The 17,926-nt window shown below is 52.9% G+C and overlaps 1 protein-coding gene across 2 annotated transcripts in view; it reads left to right on the top strand.

The window, feature by feature from the left end:
* The window catches only part of SEPTIN9 (septin 9), a 101,118-nt gene that overhangs the window by 38,808 nt on the left and 44,384 nt on the right, over positions 1–17,926 (top strand). For both annotated transcript variants that reach the window (XM_074160157.1, XM_074160156.1), the window contains exon 2: positions 4,789–5,448. In XM_074160157.1, coding sequence (XP_074016258.1) covers positions 4,789–5,448 — 660 coding nt within the window. The remainder of the gene's footprint in view (positions 1–4,788; positions 5,449–17,926) is intronic.

Here is a 17,926-nt window from a genome sequence, read left to right as displayed (position 1 = left end):
ACCTCCGCCTCTTTCCCTGCCAACTGCCTCCCACACCCACCAGCAGATCGGATGCTGCTGGTGAGGCTGGGGAAGCCCTGCTAGCACCAAAAACCCCCTGGAAAATACAGTGGGGATAACCCTGCAATGTGACCATCCCAGACCCTGCTCCAGACAGGGATACCTTGGCCCAGGGTATCAGGGAGATGTGGATCTGGAGCTCTGTGGGGACCTGGAGCATTAGCCGTGACTGGTGTGGGACCCCGGCATGGCGCGGTGGGAGCGGGGTGCGGGGCCCCGCAGCGCTGCCCTGCCTTCGGCTCCTGTTGTTGTAACGAATACGCCAGCTTCCCTGCAGGAAGCGGGAGGAGGGTCATCTGGAGCAGAGGCTGTTTACTTTCCTTTCTTGGCTCTGGGCAGGACAGGCTATTTTTAAGCTTTTTCTCTTTTTTCGAGAGTTGTTTTGCTTCCTGAGGTCCTTTTTTCTTCTCTGTGCAAGGAGCAGGAGAGAGACGATATAGAGCAGAGGAGCTGAGGGCCGGCGTCACTGGAGGTGGCAACCCTGAGAATCACGCTCATGGCAGTGGGTTTCTGTCTCAGAGGTGGAAACACAAGCCCTGTGGGTCACAGTCCCTCTCCTTTCTTGTGCATGGGATATTTGACCTTCTCTGGGCCACACTGGGGTCAGGGCAGTGACCAAATGTGCTGGCAGGACAAGCTGGGTACCAAAATCCCCGTGCAACCAGAGGCACAAGATGGAAATCCCACCCTGCAGAGAGCTCCGGTAGGGAAAGCTCTTGGGTTGTCCCCAGGCAAATTGGTGACACCATTGGGAAGGGAATGCCTCTGGGACCTGGGAGTCCATGTGAATTTGCTGTCAGAAACTGTGCTGAGCCATTTCCAACCCTGTCTTGGGTTGGATGGTTCCTTTCACAGCCCCTCGGTACCCCCTTATTGCCTGTTGGGGCCACAGTGCCAGCATGGGAGGCTTTATTTGGATGGCTTGGGTCTCACGTGGCTGTAATCATGGTTTTGCAGCTCTTCCTTAGGCTTTTTGAACCCCTTTGTGTTTGGGCTTTGACCTTTTTCTCCTTTTTGCAGCAGGGCCCAGAAAGGCCTGGAGAAAAGCCATGTATGGGTGTTGTATTCAGTCCAGCCCTTCAACAAGCGCAGGTGATGGCTGTGGTCCAGAAAAACCATGCTGGTGGTGTTGGGCAGGTTTTTCCCTGGCTTGGGGCACTTTAAGAGTTTTGATGTCAAAAGATAGGGCCATGCCCAGCAGCTCCGGCACTGCCATCGATAACCCACCACTTGGTCACTGATGTCACCACTTCCTTAGTAGCAAGTGGCAGGAGGACTCAAAGGAGCTGAGATGATGGAAGTGATTCATGCAATGAACCCTGGAGATCAGTGGGGCTGTTTGAATCCAAAGCTCATTATCAGGTCAGAAAGAAATCCCCAAACCTCTTGGTGTTGAGAAATTTCCAGGGGAATGTTCATTAAGGAAAGATGCTCGCCGGCATTTCCTTTGCTATTGAGTTCCTTGAGAGCATTTACTTTCAAACTATTCCTGCAGACACATCTGTCATGAGGTTATTAGGCTGCTTTGTTGAAGAGAATAAGAAGAGGCTGAGCTGGCTGGCTGGAGGAGGGACGAGCATGTTTAAGAGCCTGACGTGGACAAAACTGAGATCCCATCCACCAGGGAGCTGGGAGCACCTGGCTGGGCTGCGTCCTCCACTGCTCTCCCCTGCCCGGTTCTGCTCGAGGCCGGGGAAAGGCTCCCCGTTGGGTCGTCCCTTTGGCTCCCTTTGTTTTCCTGCAAAAATGCAAAGTGGGCTTGACTGGTGCATTGTTTTAAACTTGGAATTTGGGGGAAAAAAATAGCTAAAATGTTAGTGTCTGAATTAAGGGTGTGATGGAGAAGGAAAACAATAGAAAAGTCTGTGCTGGAGAGTCTGAGCTCCAGCTCAGTTTTGGAGACCTGAGAGTTATGGACACATTGGAACAACTCTCAAGTGTGGGATTTTTTTTAGATTAATTCGGGGGGGGCTGGGAACTGAGACTTAGACGCAGACCTGCAGAGCACGAGATGTGCTGAGCACAGACCACGGGGCAGAGATTGCCGCAGGGAGCATCTCGCCTCTGCAAGCCAGTGGTGACATGGCTGGGAGGGCTCTGTGGGATGCGGAAAGCAGAGCGGATAAAATAGAGGAAAAACATCTTTATTTTTCGTTACCACCTCCCTCCCTCCTTGTACCAATGTCTGAATATTTTTGAGATGCAGGACAGACCATTTTGTCACTAAGTGCCCTTCATGGGGCCCTTCCTGGGTTTTGCAAGGTGGATGTTGTGTGTTGTTCTTCAGCGCTTTCCTCTCTTCGCAGCCATAAAGTGGCCGTGGTGCTGTTTCCATCAGGTTAACCCTGAGGGTGGATCACCCCATGTGTCCCTCCCTGCCCACGCCAGCCAGGACCCCCTCCCTGGGAGCCCATCGCGGGCACCCGTCGCTTCCCGGCAGTTCCCATGCTGGGGTCTGAACCACAACTGGGAGATGTGGGTATGTGTCTGTGCTGTGTCCATCTGTCCCTGAGCACGGAGGGGCTTTTGCCAGGTCACTAATACGGAGCATCCTGGGGAGGGTCCTGATTCCAGCCTCTGCAGTGCCCGTTATGGCTGGTTTTGGAGCCTGTTATTCGTATTTAACAGTTTTTGTGTATTCTTCCCCAAAAAGGGAAAGCAGCCCAAAGCCTGTATCCTAACACTAGCTCCTGTGTGCCTCCCCATTGCGTGGCTTCTCCAACATGCGAGTCCCAGTTCTGAGGGTCTCACTTCCCTCACCATCTCCTTTGGGACCCCTGGGAGCTGCTGCCATGGGACGGGGCCACCTCTGTCCCCAGCCCCTGCTGCCCGGGATGGTGTCAGCCACATCTGCTGCCTGCCCTGGCTGAAGCTGGGGACGGTGGGTATCAGCAGCTGCGTTTGCAATCTGCTGGTGGAGGAGAGCCAGGGCAGCTGCCACATGGATGTCCCCCCATCCCACCAGCTGGACCCAGCCCAGCCAGCTGGCTCCTCTCCAGCGAATGGACGTGTCCGAGGGACGAAGTGTCCCCAGGTCCCCAGACCCCCTGGCCCTGCACAGCGCGAGTTGGAGCAGCCCCGTGGAGCAGAGCAGGTGCTTCCCGCATGGTGGCTCTTCTCCAGCTCCACCTCAGGAGTGGCCAGGGGTGGGTGGACATCCTGGGACCAGGGAAGGCTGTGCTCCAGTCTCTCCCTCCAGCTCCTGGCGTCCTGTGTGACCTCAAGCCCAGGTTTTTAAAGGCTAAATCTCGGTGATATATCCTGTTGATGTAAAGGATGGTGGTCTCGTTACTGATGCTTGTGCCGGTCGTTGGCAGCATGGCTGTCATCATACTGAGGCTGTCACCATGCTGGCTCAGCTTCGCTTCGTGGGGACTGCTTTGGGACCCCAGGGTTGTGTCTCATCCTGCCCTGACCCTGTGCCTGCCTAGGTGCTGGGGGGCACAGGGTGTATGGGCAGCCTGTGGCATTTGGATGGGATCCAGCAGTGCTTCTCTCCCCTTCCTGTGAAGTTCAGCCCGCATGGGGCAGGGGGTCTCCTGGGCTTAAGGGCCTCTGCTTCTTTCAAGAGGCCTGGCTAGAGAGGAGTGGGAAGGGCTGTGTGGGGAACATGTGGATGTCCAGGCGAGAGCCAGGACATGGGCAGGCAGCTTCTGACCTTCACGTGTATGGCTGGGATAGAAGCATCACTCTGCGGATGGAGGCTTCCTTCGGTGATGATTTGTGCCCCTGAGCTGAGGGTCTGACACCAGCATCCATCAGGTTTCCTTCCACGCTTCTGGCTCGGGGCAGGGTTGGGGGTTTCTTTCTTACGTAGCTTTGCGTGCTGAGGGGGACCCATATGACAGGCAGAGCCGAAGGATGGGCGCTCCTGTGAGTGCCACTCCGCTGTGCAGGGTGACCTGTGCATCTGCTCGACTGCAGCTGAGAGTGTGGGGTGGATCCTGCACGGTGCTGGGGCACAGCGAAGGCAGGGCTGCCGCCTCTTCAAGCGTAAATCAGAACATCCAATCTGATGTTGCATCCGTCTCTCTTTGCCTCCTAACTTCCCCATTGGTAAAATAGGGATGATGATGCTTAGATTTTAGGCTGTCCTTCCTGATTGGCTCCTTCCTTGCATCAGGGTCTCGTGTCAGTGTTTTCAAAGCACTTCGGTCTTTGGCTCGGGTGATCTCTAGGATTGGTTTTTAAGGATATGAACTTCTTTGGCTGCCACCCTTGGTTTTGTTGCTGGATTTATATGAGTTTGATGCTCTTCTGGGATTGTTTTCCTGTTCCCAACTTGGATTTTGCTGGCAGCGCTCATCGGGAAGCCTGTGTTTATCTGTGCATCCTTCGGATGTGAGAGGGGAGGTGTTGGGAGCTGGATCGCTGGTTGCCCTCGAGTCCTGTGCCCTGCTCCGCTCTGCCGTGCTGCCATGGGGCCCCCTGCTCCCCTCTGAGCATGTGTAGGGTGCAGGGGGCATAGAGGGCAGCACGGGGGTAGTTTCTGCTCTGAGGTTGAATTTTCTGGCTCTTGTTCCTGCTTTGTTATGGGGTTTGTAACTTTCTTGAGGAGGCAGAGCCTGGTCCTCAGTCCCCACCTGCATTAAGTTGGGTTATGAACCCTCACCCTCAGGAGTGGGGTTATGAGCTTCGGGCAGCATCTGTAGGCATCTCTTGGTGGATGATAACTAACATCCTAGGTGGATGATAACTAAATTCTGAACTCCTTTCCATGTTTTCCAGCTCTGAAAAGATCTTTTGAGGTTGAGGAGGTAGATCAGTCTTCAAATTCCTCCACCCCACAAAGACGGACCCCGAACACCCTACTCAGGTCCACCGTGTCCAGCTCCACACAGAAGTTTCAGGAACTCGGCGCCAGGAATTCGGAGCCATCTGCCCGACATGCGGACCCCATGAGCCAAAGATCACCCAAGCCCTCTCTGAGGAGAGTGGAGCTCTCTGGACCCAAACTGGCCGAGCCAGTGTCCAGAAGAACAGAAATCTCCATTGACATCTCATCCAAGCAGGTGGAGAACTCCACCTCAGGGCTGTCGAGGTTTGGCCTCAAAAGAGCAGATGTGCTGGGGCATAAACCCCCCGAGCCCACCCCACGGAGGACTGAGATCACCCTTGGCAAGCCCCAGGAGCCAGGTCTCCGGAGGGTGGAGGCACCAGCATCAAAGATCCCCGAGATGCCCCAGCGAAGAGCTGAGACGGCCAATGCTCCTGTGCCCGACACGGCCACCAAGCGCGTGGAAATTCAGGTAGCGAAGGCTGCTGAGGTCCCAGCCCCACCGGCACGGCAGGCAGAGAGCTCGGAGCCTCCCGTGGCCCCCCAGCCTCTCCAGGCAGAGCCAAAGCCACCGCCAGTGCTGATGGAGAGCCCACCAAAGAGAGAAGAAGGTGAGTAGAGCTGCCGGGGTGAAACGCTGGCTGGTATCTTTGTCCCCTGCTGTGGGGTTGCCAAGTATTGCGTTCTGCTCTTTCAGCTCTGGTGGTGATGCTGGTCTTGGGTCTGTGCTCAGATATGTCTACATACGTGGCTGTTACTCTTGGGCTTATCTTGGCTGAGAGAGCTGTCAGTTTGAATAAAAACGACTATCAAGTCTATAAGGAAATTAAAAAGATAATGCCAAAAGCCTGCGTGCTTGCAGAAAATGACACTTCTGCTGGCTCGGGCCCTGTGTGTGGAGCCACCCGCCTGTGCAGCATCTAGAAAAGCCTCTGAGGTGCTGGAGAGGCGGTGGCTGTGGAAGCATTGTTGTGATGGCTTGTTGTTTAGTGTTGTTGCTCATGGTTGTGGGGCAGAAACCGCCTCTTCATTAGCAGGAGTCAGGGTTTTTTTGGCCTTGGAACCAAAGTAATAACATTATGGACCAGAGCCACTATTAAACTGGAGCCCTGGCTTATATTAGCTCTATCTTGTTTTCAATTAATCCCGTATTAAAGCCAGCTTCCCTCCCCCGCCAGCTGTCATTTATTCTCCCTGATGTTTTGGAGATATTTTTTTTTCCTCTCTTCTGGCCTTTTAATTATTTTTCTGTTCCCCATCACCCACGAGCTCTCTCCTGCAAGGGATGCAGCTGTAGGATGGAGGGCACCACCTCCCCACCCCACCCTGTGTCTCTCTTTGGGGGTTGTGGGATGGTGTGCGGTAGCCGAGCAAGGACCTGGGAGGTCTGTACCTGGCCCTGGAGCTGGACCACGTGCCCTTGTCTTGCCCCACCGTGGGATGGTCCCCTGTTCCATCTCCTCTCCCTGGTCACAGGGCAGTAACGGGGTCTGCGAAGAGGCTGGCTTTCAGTGTGTGTGCATGATCTAAAATCAAATCAGGAGTCAATGGTGGAGCTGATGCCGAAGCCATAAGACTTGAGTGGGTTTATCTCACTGTACATGTGTATGGCTTAGGTGTGGCTTTTCTGAGCTGTGTTTTAAAGAATGGACAAACACCTCCAGCATGTAGTGGGTTGGTCCATCTCCAGCTGGGCATGGCTGAGGTCTAAGATCCAGCCCAGTGATGGGGTCAGCCTGGGGCTCCCTACTGTCCCCAGCCGCCATGTGTGTGGTGCCCAGGAGGCCTGTCATCTCCTGTGGGTGGGTGCTCGGCCTTGTGGTGCTGGGTTTGGGCTTCTCTGAGCTTCCCAGGCTCTGAGCCACAGACGGTTGGGCACTTTAAGAGCAGAAGACCATATTAGCTGCTGAATCCCCCAGCTGCCTGGGAGGGAGAGGGAGGTCCCTTTGCATCAAAAAGGACTCCAGAAGCCCAGGACAGCTGCTGGGGATGAGTTTTACCCAAGAGCCCAGCTGTCTGGGGGCTGCCTGGCAGAGCAGCCAGCCCTCGGTACTGGTACAAAAGGGGCTTTCAGGCTAAATGCCTCCAGGAAGAGCCAGGAGACAAAGTAGAGGGGGTAGGGAGGGCTCTGGCTCCTTCTCCCTCTATGTCAGCGTGGATGTACAGCCCAGAGTCGCTGCCAGAGCCTGTGTCCCCTTCCCAGTTGTCTCCAACCTCCTCCATTGCCATGACTCAAGGTTGACCTGGGCTACTGTCACACAGGACCCTGTTTCAGGATGCTCCTCCCCGTGGTCCACAACACCCACCCTGGGGTGATGCTGGGTGGGTGGATGCCATCTCTCCTTGTCACTGGTGTAAGCCTATGGAGGAGTTTTTGGGAGGCTGCACAGGGACCCTCAGGGAGCTCTGAGGGTGACCAATGTGCAGGCACGTTGCTGGTGCTCTCCAGGTCCAATGCACCTCTGGTGCCACCACATGCCCCCAAGTGAAAATGTTGGCTCCCTGATGCCTGCAGCAGAGAAAACATACGGTGTGAAGTCCTGTTCCCTCTTGCTGCTCCCAGGGTTTGGGGCGCCCAAGAGATACTCCCATGGCACTGGATACCCCTCAATCCTGTTGCCTGGTGGCTCTCCAGTGCCAACAGCTGAGCAGGAGATGGAGGCAGCTGCCTCCAGCTGCCATCAGCCCTGTGCTGGGGCTTGCTTTCTCCCAGCTGCTGGGGCTCAGCTGCCTTGCCATTAACCCCTCGTCCCGCTGCCAAAGGTATGCAGGAGAGCGTGTTGTGCAGGAAGGGGCCGGTTGGAGGAGAAAGGCAATCACCGAGAGCTCAGCAATTCAGCGCAAACCACAAAGGAAAGGAGTAATTATAGCGCTGAACTTCATTAGGGCGGTGTGGCTGGTGGCGTGGGCTGAGCCCGCTCTGGAGCCGTGGTTCTCAAGGTGGGAGGAGGGCAGGAGGTGTCTTCATGGGGCAGAAGAGCAAGAAATACTCCTCCCTATCCCTATTCTCCCTCTCTGAGTCCTTCTTATACTCTCCTGCATGTTTAAGGTTGAGTTGGGCCATTGGTGATAGGGAGGTGGGACATGGATGCACATCATGGGTGTGATGTACCGCTGCATCAGCATCCTGGGCAAAGCTGGACTTCGTGTCCCTAAGGTGGCTGGTGCTTCCCAGCTGGGACAAGGAGATGGGATGGGATGGAATGACCAGGCAACGTGGAATGCTATAGTCAGTTGTGCAGAGAAATCTGAGCAGGGTTGTGCAGTGGGTGTAGGCAAAGGTAGAATATGCAAAGGGCAGAAAGAGGCACAAGCAATTAAAAATCAACATTAAATATAAAAGGTGAGGGGAAGTGCTGTTTCTGAACTCGCAGCCTCGGACACTGCAGGAGGCTGTCTTAAATGTGTAGGACTCACAAATCTTAATATCCAAATTAAGAGCGGCATTGAGTCCATCGTGACTAATCCTGCCACATCCTCCTGCCTCAGCATCCCCTTCCACTGGTGCCCCCCGTTGCCGACACTGGTGTTGTGCATGTGTGGTTGAACATTTTGTTCTTCGATTGTTCTTCATGCCTTGCAACCCAGTGGTGGTCAGGAGTGGGAGGGAAGACATTGTTCGTCCCAGAAAAGTTAGTTTTTCCACATAAGTTCAATACTTTGTTCTCCCCAAATCTGAACCTGTTTGTACTTGTGGTGAAGGCTCAGTACTGGGATCTCAGGTGATGGATTAGAAGCAATCCCAGATGAGAAGTGAAAGCTGGTTTGATCTGATGATCCTTTTTGTCTCCACACAAGCTGCTGTGGTCATGTTGCCCAGGGCCCTGGGGACGGCACGCTGCCAGCAAGGCAGGCTCTCTCCACCGCGGCTCTGCTGCCTGCTCCTGCCCTCTGTTTTCCTGCTCTTGGCAACTGGTTGGGCCACAGTTCTTCTCCCCTGTTGTCCTTTCTTGCAAGGATGCTCTGGAGTTTGGCACAATAGGAACAATGGGAACGTTCACCTAAAACTGGGACTTGACCTTCCTCTGCAGTAGCCGTGTCCTACCACGGTGATGTGCAAAATGGTCTGAACCATCTCTGAGCTTTCAGCTGTTTTGGGATCTTTGTCCCATTGCTGTCTGATGCCACCCTTTGGGACAGCCACGTGTGCCAGGCACCTCATAAAAAGCAGCAGGGTCCCTCCTCCTGTTTTGCTGTAGAACAAGCAGGATGACAGTGGGAGAGTGAGGCAATTCAACTTTTTCATTCTTTTTTCCAGCCTTGGGCCCCTATGGACAGCCTTTTCTTTAGAACTCGCTATTTTAGAGGCTCCCGTAGAGTTGAATTAAAATTTAAAAAAATTAAAAATACAGTAAAAGAAAACTGTCAGATCTTCTGAGCTCCTTGCGAAGGCTGTATCTGAAAACCAGGGACACATTGCTGTGTGCTGGGGAAGCCACTGTGGGGGCCGCAGCCCAGTGCCCCCCCCCCCCCCAGCCAGCCTCAAGCCTCCGTCCTGCCGTGGACACCAGGGATGGAGAAGCAAAGCCACCCGAACTTTGGGGCGACTTTTCTTCTGTGCTGTCCTGCAAGGGGGATGCCGAGTATGGGGCTGGGCTGGCTTGCTGGAGCTGAGGGTTAGAGGGATTTGGACGACAATTAACACGGCGACGCTCCCCGCAATGAAGAGGCCAAGGCTGAGCGGAGACGCAGTGAGTAATCATTTCCAGCTCCCCGAGCTGCACCACAATTTAACTGTACAAAGAGATTAAAGCTGTAGGGAAACATTTCCTTAAAACCAGCTGACACATTTGGGCTAGATTACGGGTAGTCTTTTTTTTTGTTGTTGTTGTTGTTGTTATTTTTAACGGGAAAGCGCCTACAGCCCGAGATACCAAATGGAGGGATTGAGTGGGAAACGCAGTCCCAGTCCGTGCAGTCAGGTGCCAAAAATGAGATAATCTGGAAAAATGGAAACCTGCAGCGCCAGTGACTTGGAACGAAGGAGCGGGAGCATGTGAGGAGGAGATGATCGCGTCCCATCTTGGAGACACTGCCTGATCAGAGACGCCACGTGCATGGCCTCCTGCCCACTCAGGGAGGGCAGCAGGGGGGTGTGTGGGCGCTTTCTGCTTTCCCCCTCCCACGGTGCGTTCCGTTTGGGGTGTATTTTGGGCACTGAGGATGTCAGGAAGGAGGCCAGGTGATGTAGATGTGATGGTACTTCTGCTGCACATCTTTCCCCCCCCAGGAAAGCTGTTCCCAAACTCATTACATCATTTTCAGCTCCAGTCATGTTGGTGTTCATGTGTCCCTTCCTTTATGTCTGTGTGGGCACAGTTTATCTGGATGCCGTCGTGATCCCATGTGGGTGCTTCAGCCACGCAGGGTACACCCCAGGCAGCCAGCCTGCCTGCCCCCCATCTCCAGCGCAGGCAGCCAGACCCCCAGGCACAATCACACGGAGAATTCCTAATTCCTTTGCCCTGTTGGAAGTCCCTGAGGGCCCATAGGAAAAGCAGTGATCTCCCCAGCAGAGATTCATTATGCAAAGGAATAGTTTCCCATAGGAAATGTTACAGTTCCCACTTCCCTTCCCTGCCTCGTGTTGTTTGAAACCAGGAGAGGGCGAACCTGTGGGTGCTGAGCTGCAGAGCCCTCCTGGTGCTGGGCTTCATGACCTGGCAGGTCTCTTCCATTGCTGGGTTGGGTCTGTGGGCTGGATTGTGCATCAGTGTTGCTTCTTGAACCTTGCAGAAAGCATCTGAGTCTGAACGCGTCTCTGTAGAGGTCAAAGCCTCCTGTTCCAGGCAGAAAGTGACCAACAGTACAGCACCTGGAGTGTGGGCTCTCTGCAGGCTGGTGGGACCAGTGCTGGTTGTGTTGGGTTGTGAGCCCTGTGCGGCTGTGGGACCCTCCTGGCTCTGCGCCTCCACGCGTGCAAACCAGGGCAGAGAGGTGCCTTTGCTGAACTGAGAAACGCGGGTGAGTGCTCCTGCCTGCTGCTGGGTTTGTGTACCTATAAGTGACACTGGAAGGTGATGGGAGACGCAGCCCTGGCTGAGGGTGGCGTGCATGAACCAGACCCAAGAGTTTCTCTGTTTATCTTGCGGTATCTGCGTGTCTGGAGCCCATGGCGGTCGTGCTGGGGAACATGCTCCCCGCCCATCAGCTCCTTTGGCATCTTCAACCTTTCTCACATTTAGGTTATTCATCCTACAGGCTGATAAGGCAAATAAAATCCGTTATCTTGACCAAGATAAAACAAAGAGTTTGCTTTGATCTCCTGCAGAAAGGCCTGGCCACTCGTTTTGTGACTTGTCTGGTGGGGGAGGGAAGCGATGGCAGTGGTGATGAACCTTCTGTAGTTAAGAAATGATTTTCTTCCAGACTATTTCTAGACCTCTGTCCCTGCCTGAGATGTTTCTGTTGGCCAGTAGTCGAAGGGACACCATAGGCTGGGTGCGGTGCCAACTCTATAAACTGTGTAAGAGGACTTGAGGAACTGAATTGAGATTATAGAGAGATAACTTTGTTTTGAGAAGATCAAACATTGTTGTGAGCAAAAGAGATAACTTGACAGCAAGCCAGTTGTGTTCTTTACTCCTCCAGCAAACAAACAGGCACACAGACACTTTTGTATTGTCCAAGATGCTGCGACGGAGCTGAAGTGAACGTGGCTATAAATGGAAGAAGCAGCTGGTCTTGGATTGCAGCCTGTGCTCAGGCTTCTTTGGGCCCAATTTTTCTTACATCTGTTACAGGTTTTAGAGGAGGGACTTGGGGAGAGGGCTGCTTTCCTTCAAGTTAGTTGAATTTGGGCCATTCATTTCGTTGGTCTTCTGAGTAGGTCTCTGCGCAGAAGTTCCCTGGATTTCTGTAGGGTCACATGCATGAATATTTCACTCTCTTGCATTGTTTTGTTTTATCGTGGCATGAAGATAGTACCGGACATATCGAGAGACAAAGCTGGACCCAAGGGTCTGGTCCAAAACATTTTGCAAACAACAAAACTTTGCAGATGTTTATCCATTTATGAAAAGCAAATAATTTTAACAAGTGATTTAAGGTTGCTGTGCCAGTTCAGGAGCGACAGCATGGGGATTTTTGGTTGCTTGGCTCCTCCTTGACTTGTATTGTCTGCAGGTTCTTCTGTGTGGAAGCAGTGGGTTGGTTTTTGCATAGCAAAGGCAATTTGTACAACAGGGATGAAGAATGACTGAAACAAAGCATCTTTCAACGCCTTGAAGTTCAAAGATTGTTGATGCTCTGGCAAATATGAGCATAACCTTGGATCTGTGTTTAGCTTTTCAACCCAAGAGACAGTGTCCAGGTTACGTTTTAGTTGGGAGGACTTACCAGACCCTGGGTGTTCTCTGGCTTTCAGTGGTGTGGCTCTAGCATGGCCCCGGCTAGTGTTTCCGCGGGGTCCAAAAATATTTAGTGGGAGCTGAGCACCTACCTCCTTTTGTCTCTGTGTGAATTCAACCTTTGTCCATCTATGAGCAAGACCTTTGCATGGAATGCTCCCAATGTATCCCTTGCACATGGCTTCATCCGTATGCACTCCATGGCACTTGAGTTAATCATCTGGATGTCTCCCTTAGGCTGGTGTGGATTGTGTCCTCAGAGGGTTTGTTTTTCTCTGCTGAATGTAAAGAGAGCCTGTGCAATCAGTTCAGCAGAAGATGTCTCCATTTGGGCGTGACAATTTTTGCCCCCCTGTATTATTTCCAGAGTCAAAGGGATGTTGCAGCAGGCTGTGCAAGCCACTAATCCCTTGTTATCAATAGTGCTTGACAGCCCCCCAGCAAACCCGGTCCCCTTGTGTCAGGTTGTTCTGCAAACAGGTCGCTGTGGACAATCATTTACTTAAGTGCACAGGTCAGACTGTCTTTGATGTTTATCAATAGTACTTTAACTTTTTATGATGGCTCTGTCTTCTCCCCTCTCCTCCTCTCTTGCTGTGCCTGGAGTGGGACAGACATTCCTTCGCGCTCGCAAAAGAAAAGCTCAGTTTGGGGAGATCTCAGGGAAAAAAGATTAGATGGGAATCCAAAGGGGGATGGTGCATAAGAGGAGAGGGCAGTGATAAAAGTTAATGATACATAAGCTCTTGAAAGGAGCTTTCTCAGTTACAACTGTATGGTAGCTCACAAGTCTTAAATTGTAGGGTATTGCTCCTAACTGCAGCATGAATGCACCTGGGGTGTATTTCGTGTGGGATGGGTAGATCTGGAGGGACATCACAAGTATTGCCCTACCCAGCTTGGACTGGAGCCCCTGCCCATGTTTGCTTCCCCTGTACGTTATGACTCTGGATGGGAATTTTTTATTTTTTTTACTCTGCTTGTTATTTGCTCTGAGGAGGCTGTGCTGCTTTCAACTCATGCACCAAGGCGGTGGTGTCCTCTGAACCCTTCTCTGCAGTGCTGGTACGTGGAAATACAGGTTGAGTCCCTAGTTCCAGTCTCTGAAGCTACGAATGCTCAGGTTCATGCTATTATGGCGTAGAGGTTGCTGTCCTCCATCACATGTGTGATGTACTTGGGGCGTTCACTGGCAAATCACTCCTATCTATATAAGCTCAGGGACTGAGAGCCAGAAAAACAGTGAGAAGATGACAAAAGGTTGGATGGCAGGAGAGCCTGGTGAGGATCCTGCCTTTGCTGTTCACTTGCTCATTGTCATGGGTGAATTCCTCTACCCGCTCTAGTTTCTCCTTTTGTAACAAGGAGCTGGTGAACGTGGCAAGATGCCTTGGGTTCAGTCCTTGCATTGAGTCCCTTCTTCAAGGTTCTGCTGGTGATAAGGAGATTGCTGGTCCTGGTCGCAGAGGTGCGGTGGGGTTGTGCAAGATGGGACAAGCTGCTCTGCCCAGCTCACTGGAGAGGCTTTACAAAGAGGGAGGTCCTCAGCTGTCCAGGACGAGAGGGGACAGTATCAAAGCATTTCTGTATCAAAACCTTCTCCAGTCTAGAAGAAACCTCTTCAGTCTCCTTTCTCTTAAATTTGAAAAACCTGGAGTTTGGAGGAAGGAAAAGGATTTGGAAGGCGAACTTTGGATGTGTGGGGACCAGATGTGGGGGTGGATGCTGCCTCCTGATGTATGAGTGATGGAGACTGCTGACACTGAGGAAGGTGGAGCAGGCACTGGTGGGGTGTTTGGATGCTCTTTGCCTCATGTCCTCCTTGCCTACTTCCATCTTGTACAGATAGGAAGGAGAATGGAGATTACCTTGGAGTTGTCCAGATTTGTCCTGGGAAAAAGGAGTAGATCTGAGCAGCTTTTCTGATAAAACATAATTGTTTAGACAAACTCTGGCTGAACTCACATCCTCCTACAGCCCAACGTGCAGATAAAGGGGGTGGAAATGGGAGGCCGAGTTCACAGGCTGCTGAGGGCCTCCCTGGGGTCATGCTGCCCCCAAGATCCCCTGTCCACCCATTTTGGTGGCCTTGGAGAAGACGAGAGGACCCAGTTGAGTGCTGAGGATGATGCCCAGGCTTTAGGTGGTTCAGTGCTCTGAAATGCAGAGGAGACCTTGGTAACGCAGCACATTAGTGCTGAGAGCAGAGAGACACAGGTGGTCCTGGATGGCAGCATTGGATCCATCATGGTTCATCTGCGGAGGATGGACCTCAGTTGTGTGTTGCTCTGTGAAATGTGGGAGGTAAATTTGCTCCAGCCATGCTCTCTCCAAAGCTGGTGGTCCTGGGCAGAGCCGTGCCCTAGAGAGATTCTTGTTTGGACTGGAAACGATGAGACAAGGAGGACTTGGGTGGGATGTGGCCACAAGAGAGCTGTTGTCAGGCCCTGTGTGGCTCCTACTAAGGTCTCCAGGAGTTGTGTTGTGGAGTCAGATGAAATCTGAGATCCTGCCATAATGCTGATGTTCTTCCCACCATCCCTCGGGGAAACAGTCCTCCTTGCCCTACTTTGTGTAGTAAATAAAAGTTTATTTACAGCCCAGGAACACATGGCCTGAGGTTGGGAGGTGAAGGCTTCCTGTGCGGCCCTGAAGGAGCTCTGAGGTTTCCTCTCTGCTTTGTGGCTTTGGTTCCTGGGCAGAAATGTCTTGCAAAGGAGCAGCTCTGTGAAGCAGAGCTCAGTGGGAGCTCAGTGAAGCAGAGGCCTTTGCATGGGCCCCGGGCCTTGGCTTTGTCTCCCTCTAGCAAGGCCACGTGTCTGTGCACGTTACCTGGAGAAGAAGAGCTGGGAGGAAGTATCCAGTGCTCACGTGTGACACATGGGGTGGAGCAGCAAGGGACAGCAGCAGGCGATGGGCTGCCATCCATCTGCCTTCACCCCTTGCCACCATCATCCAGCATCTCCCCAGAGCCCATGTTTGTCCTGGGGATTTTGTTTTCTTTTCTTTTGTTGGGACCGAAGCTTGTCCTGGTGTCCCCAGCAGCAGTGTACCCTGCTCTTCCTTCCCAAGGGCTCTCCATCACCATCTGGCACCTCCCTGCTCTCCCCTCCCCGGCGACGCCTGGGCACCTCTCTGAAGCTCAGACAGTGCAGTAAAACCAGCTCCTTATTTTAATCCCAGTTCAGTTAGCGAGGAAAGCATTCAGGAGCACAGGTTACGAAGGAGAGGAGCAGAGGAGGAAGAAGCGAGAGGAGAGCCTGGCTCTGTTGTCCTCCTCACCCCATGGCTTCTTCTCCACGAAGCCGTTGCGGTAGCAGAAGGGGATCCCTGGGCTTGTGCCATTGGCTGTGTCTGTCCTCAGCTTCAGAGCAAGCAAAACAAGAGCGTTACCTCTCTCCTCTTCCTCAGTGCTCCTGCTTGGCAAGGGCTCTGTCCAAAAGTCTTCAGTCTTGGACCCACTTTGTCCAAAAAACCCTGGGCAGCGTGGCCAGAGGAGCTTTCCAGGTCTGGACTGGACCCTTCCTCTGCACACGTGACTTTGGGCAGGGGGAGAAAGGATGGGGCTGAGCGGTGACTGGTCCTTGCTGAGGGTGAGGTGGGGATGGGGCTGAGCTCTGCTGACCCGACTCTGCTGGGGTTCCAGTTCTGCCCTGGCATGGCCCAAAATTGCTCTGCGGAGCTTCAGGGAATGAGCATTTGGCGTCTCCTCCATTCGGTGGAGCGGGAAGGGTCTCTCTGGTGTTATTTCAGCCCATTTGTGGGACAGACAGTCTATTGGATGGTCATTTGAAGAGCAAGCAAACCAAAACCATCATTTGGGCTCCACTGAGAGAGCAAAGCTGGGAAAGCCTCAAATCACGGGCTGCAGAGAGAAGGGGGGGACATGGCTGTGGCTTTCTGCTGGGGAACAGTGCTGTGTCCCTTGGGAGGGACACAGAGAACATTGGTGTGAGCTTCTGCTTTTTCTTCTCATTTTTAGACATGCAAAATTAATTTTTCTCTTTTTTTTTTGCCTGTGGCAGTATTTATTTTACTGCTCTGCAGCAGCGGGGACTCGTTAGGTTTCACAAACTGAATTTTCGCTCGACAAGCCCCTCCTCTGATTTCGCACTTCCAGCTGCCAGGCTTGGTTTTAAAACAGCTTGCACCGAGGCTGAAAATATTTGGATGGCAGAGCAATGCCTTGCAGGAAATGGCTTAAGCTTCCTGCTCCCAAGATGGTGTGAGTGTTAAAACAGAACCAGAGAAATATTAGACATCCTACATCCGGCATGACAGAGGAGGGCGACCCTGGGGTGATGTGATGGAAAGCCCATGCCCCCCCGCTGCTGGTGCCCCCCTGAATCCCCACACCCCTGTCTTTCTAGGGGGGAAAAATGAGCAAATTGTTTCCTGCTGCACTGGGCTTTGCTGTGTTTTGGGGTTGTGGGAAATGTGTGGGGAGAGTTGGTCAAAGGTGGGGGGCGAAGTGTCAGCAGAGTGAATTTCCAGCAGAAAATGAGAGTTAGGAAAGCACTGGTTTGGATGAAATGGTCGCTACCGGTTTATCTGCCACCTTCCAGCCCGAAGCGAAAGGCAAAAGTCTAAAATAGATGATCAGGATCTGAGTCGGTCCCGTTTGTTAGGGGCTGGAGCGGGACCTTCCGCATTTGTCAGCGGAAACCACGTTGAGTTATTGGCTTAATCAGAGGCAACTTAATTTTTCCAGCCTGGATACTTTCCCTCTTCATGCTGGCTGAGCACCATCTACCTGGCCAGGCAGGGAATAGCAGCTTCGTTGTTGGTCCAGGACAAGTGATGCTCAGGGTAGAAGAGAAATGAGTGTTTGTTTGCAGGCAGTGTGGGGAAGGGCAGGCAGTGAGGAGGGGAGGGCAGCGGTTCTGCTGGTGGTGGTCCTCACTGGAGCGAGCTCTCTGGTGGGTGCTGCATCTTCAGATGTAATTCAGCTCACTGCCTCATTATGGAAAGCTTCTCCAAACCCCAGTTTGTTGGCTTGGAATACGGAGGTTTAGGTAATTTTATTTAAAATGTTATCAGTTGGCTAAAAAATACCTATGCCATGTGGCTGGGAGCCCACAGCTGCAGCAGAGGAATGAGGTGGGAGCTGCAGGCAGAGCAAGCGGGGTATGGTCGGAGCTTTTCTCTGCGGCACCTGGGCTGATGTGAGCTCACTCGCACTGACTTCCTCCTAACAGTCACTGAAAAACATAAAATTTCTTATAATGGAAGGAAAATTAGACCTCTTACGCCTGTGCTGGGACCTGAGTCACTTTGGGAGGCGTTATTGCAGCTCCAGGAGCAGAGCGTGTGGGTGCCCTCTCAGGTGTGTTTCCCATGAATGGAGCATTATGCTGTGCTCCCAACATCCTCCTCCCTGGCTTTCCTCCTTCACCCCTTCTTTTCCAGCCCCATTTCACATGGGGCAGGGCGAGCCCCGGCTGCCCCCAGGAGTGAGGATGGGGAGGGGGTAGGTCCCATCCTCAGGAAGCAGCTCTGTGCCTGGGGAGGCTGGCAGTGCAGATTGTTGCTGCTCACCTTTCTCCACAGCACATAACCCACCGAACCCAGAGCCACGCAGCTCTTGGGGCTGGGGATTTGGCCAGGCACATACTGTTTGTTTTCCCAGTTTTTTCCATGGGGTGCTTTTCCCCAGGAAAGCTTTGGCCAGCAAACTTGGGGGAGGGAAAGATGAGGCTGAGTTAAATCCCCAAAGTAGTTACAGCTGGCTGAAAGCTGT

This window comes from Numenius arquata, chromosome 17 (assembly GCF_964106895.1).
Source record: "Numenius arquata chromosome 17, bNumArq3.hap1.1, whole genome shotgun sequence".
NCBI classification, from domain to species: domain Eukaryota; kingdom Metazoa; phylum Chordata; class Aves; order Charadriiformes; family Scolopacidae; genus Numenius; species Numenius arquata.
The sequence above is the reverse complement of the archived record's forward strand: the minus strand, read 5'-3'. Positions and strand labels throughout refer to the sequence as shown.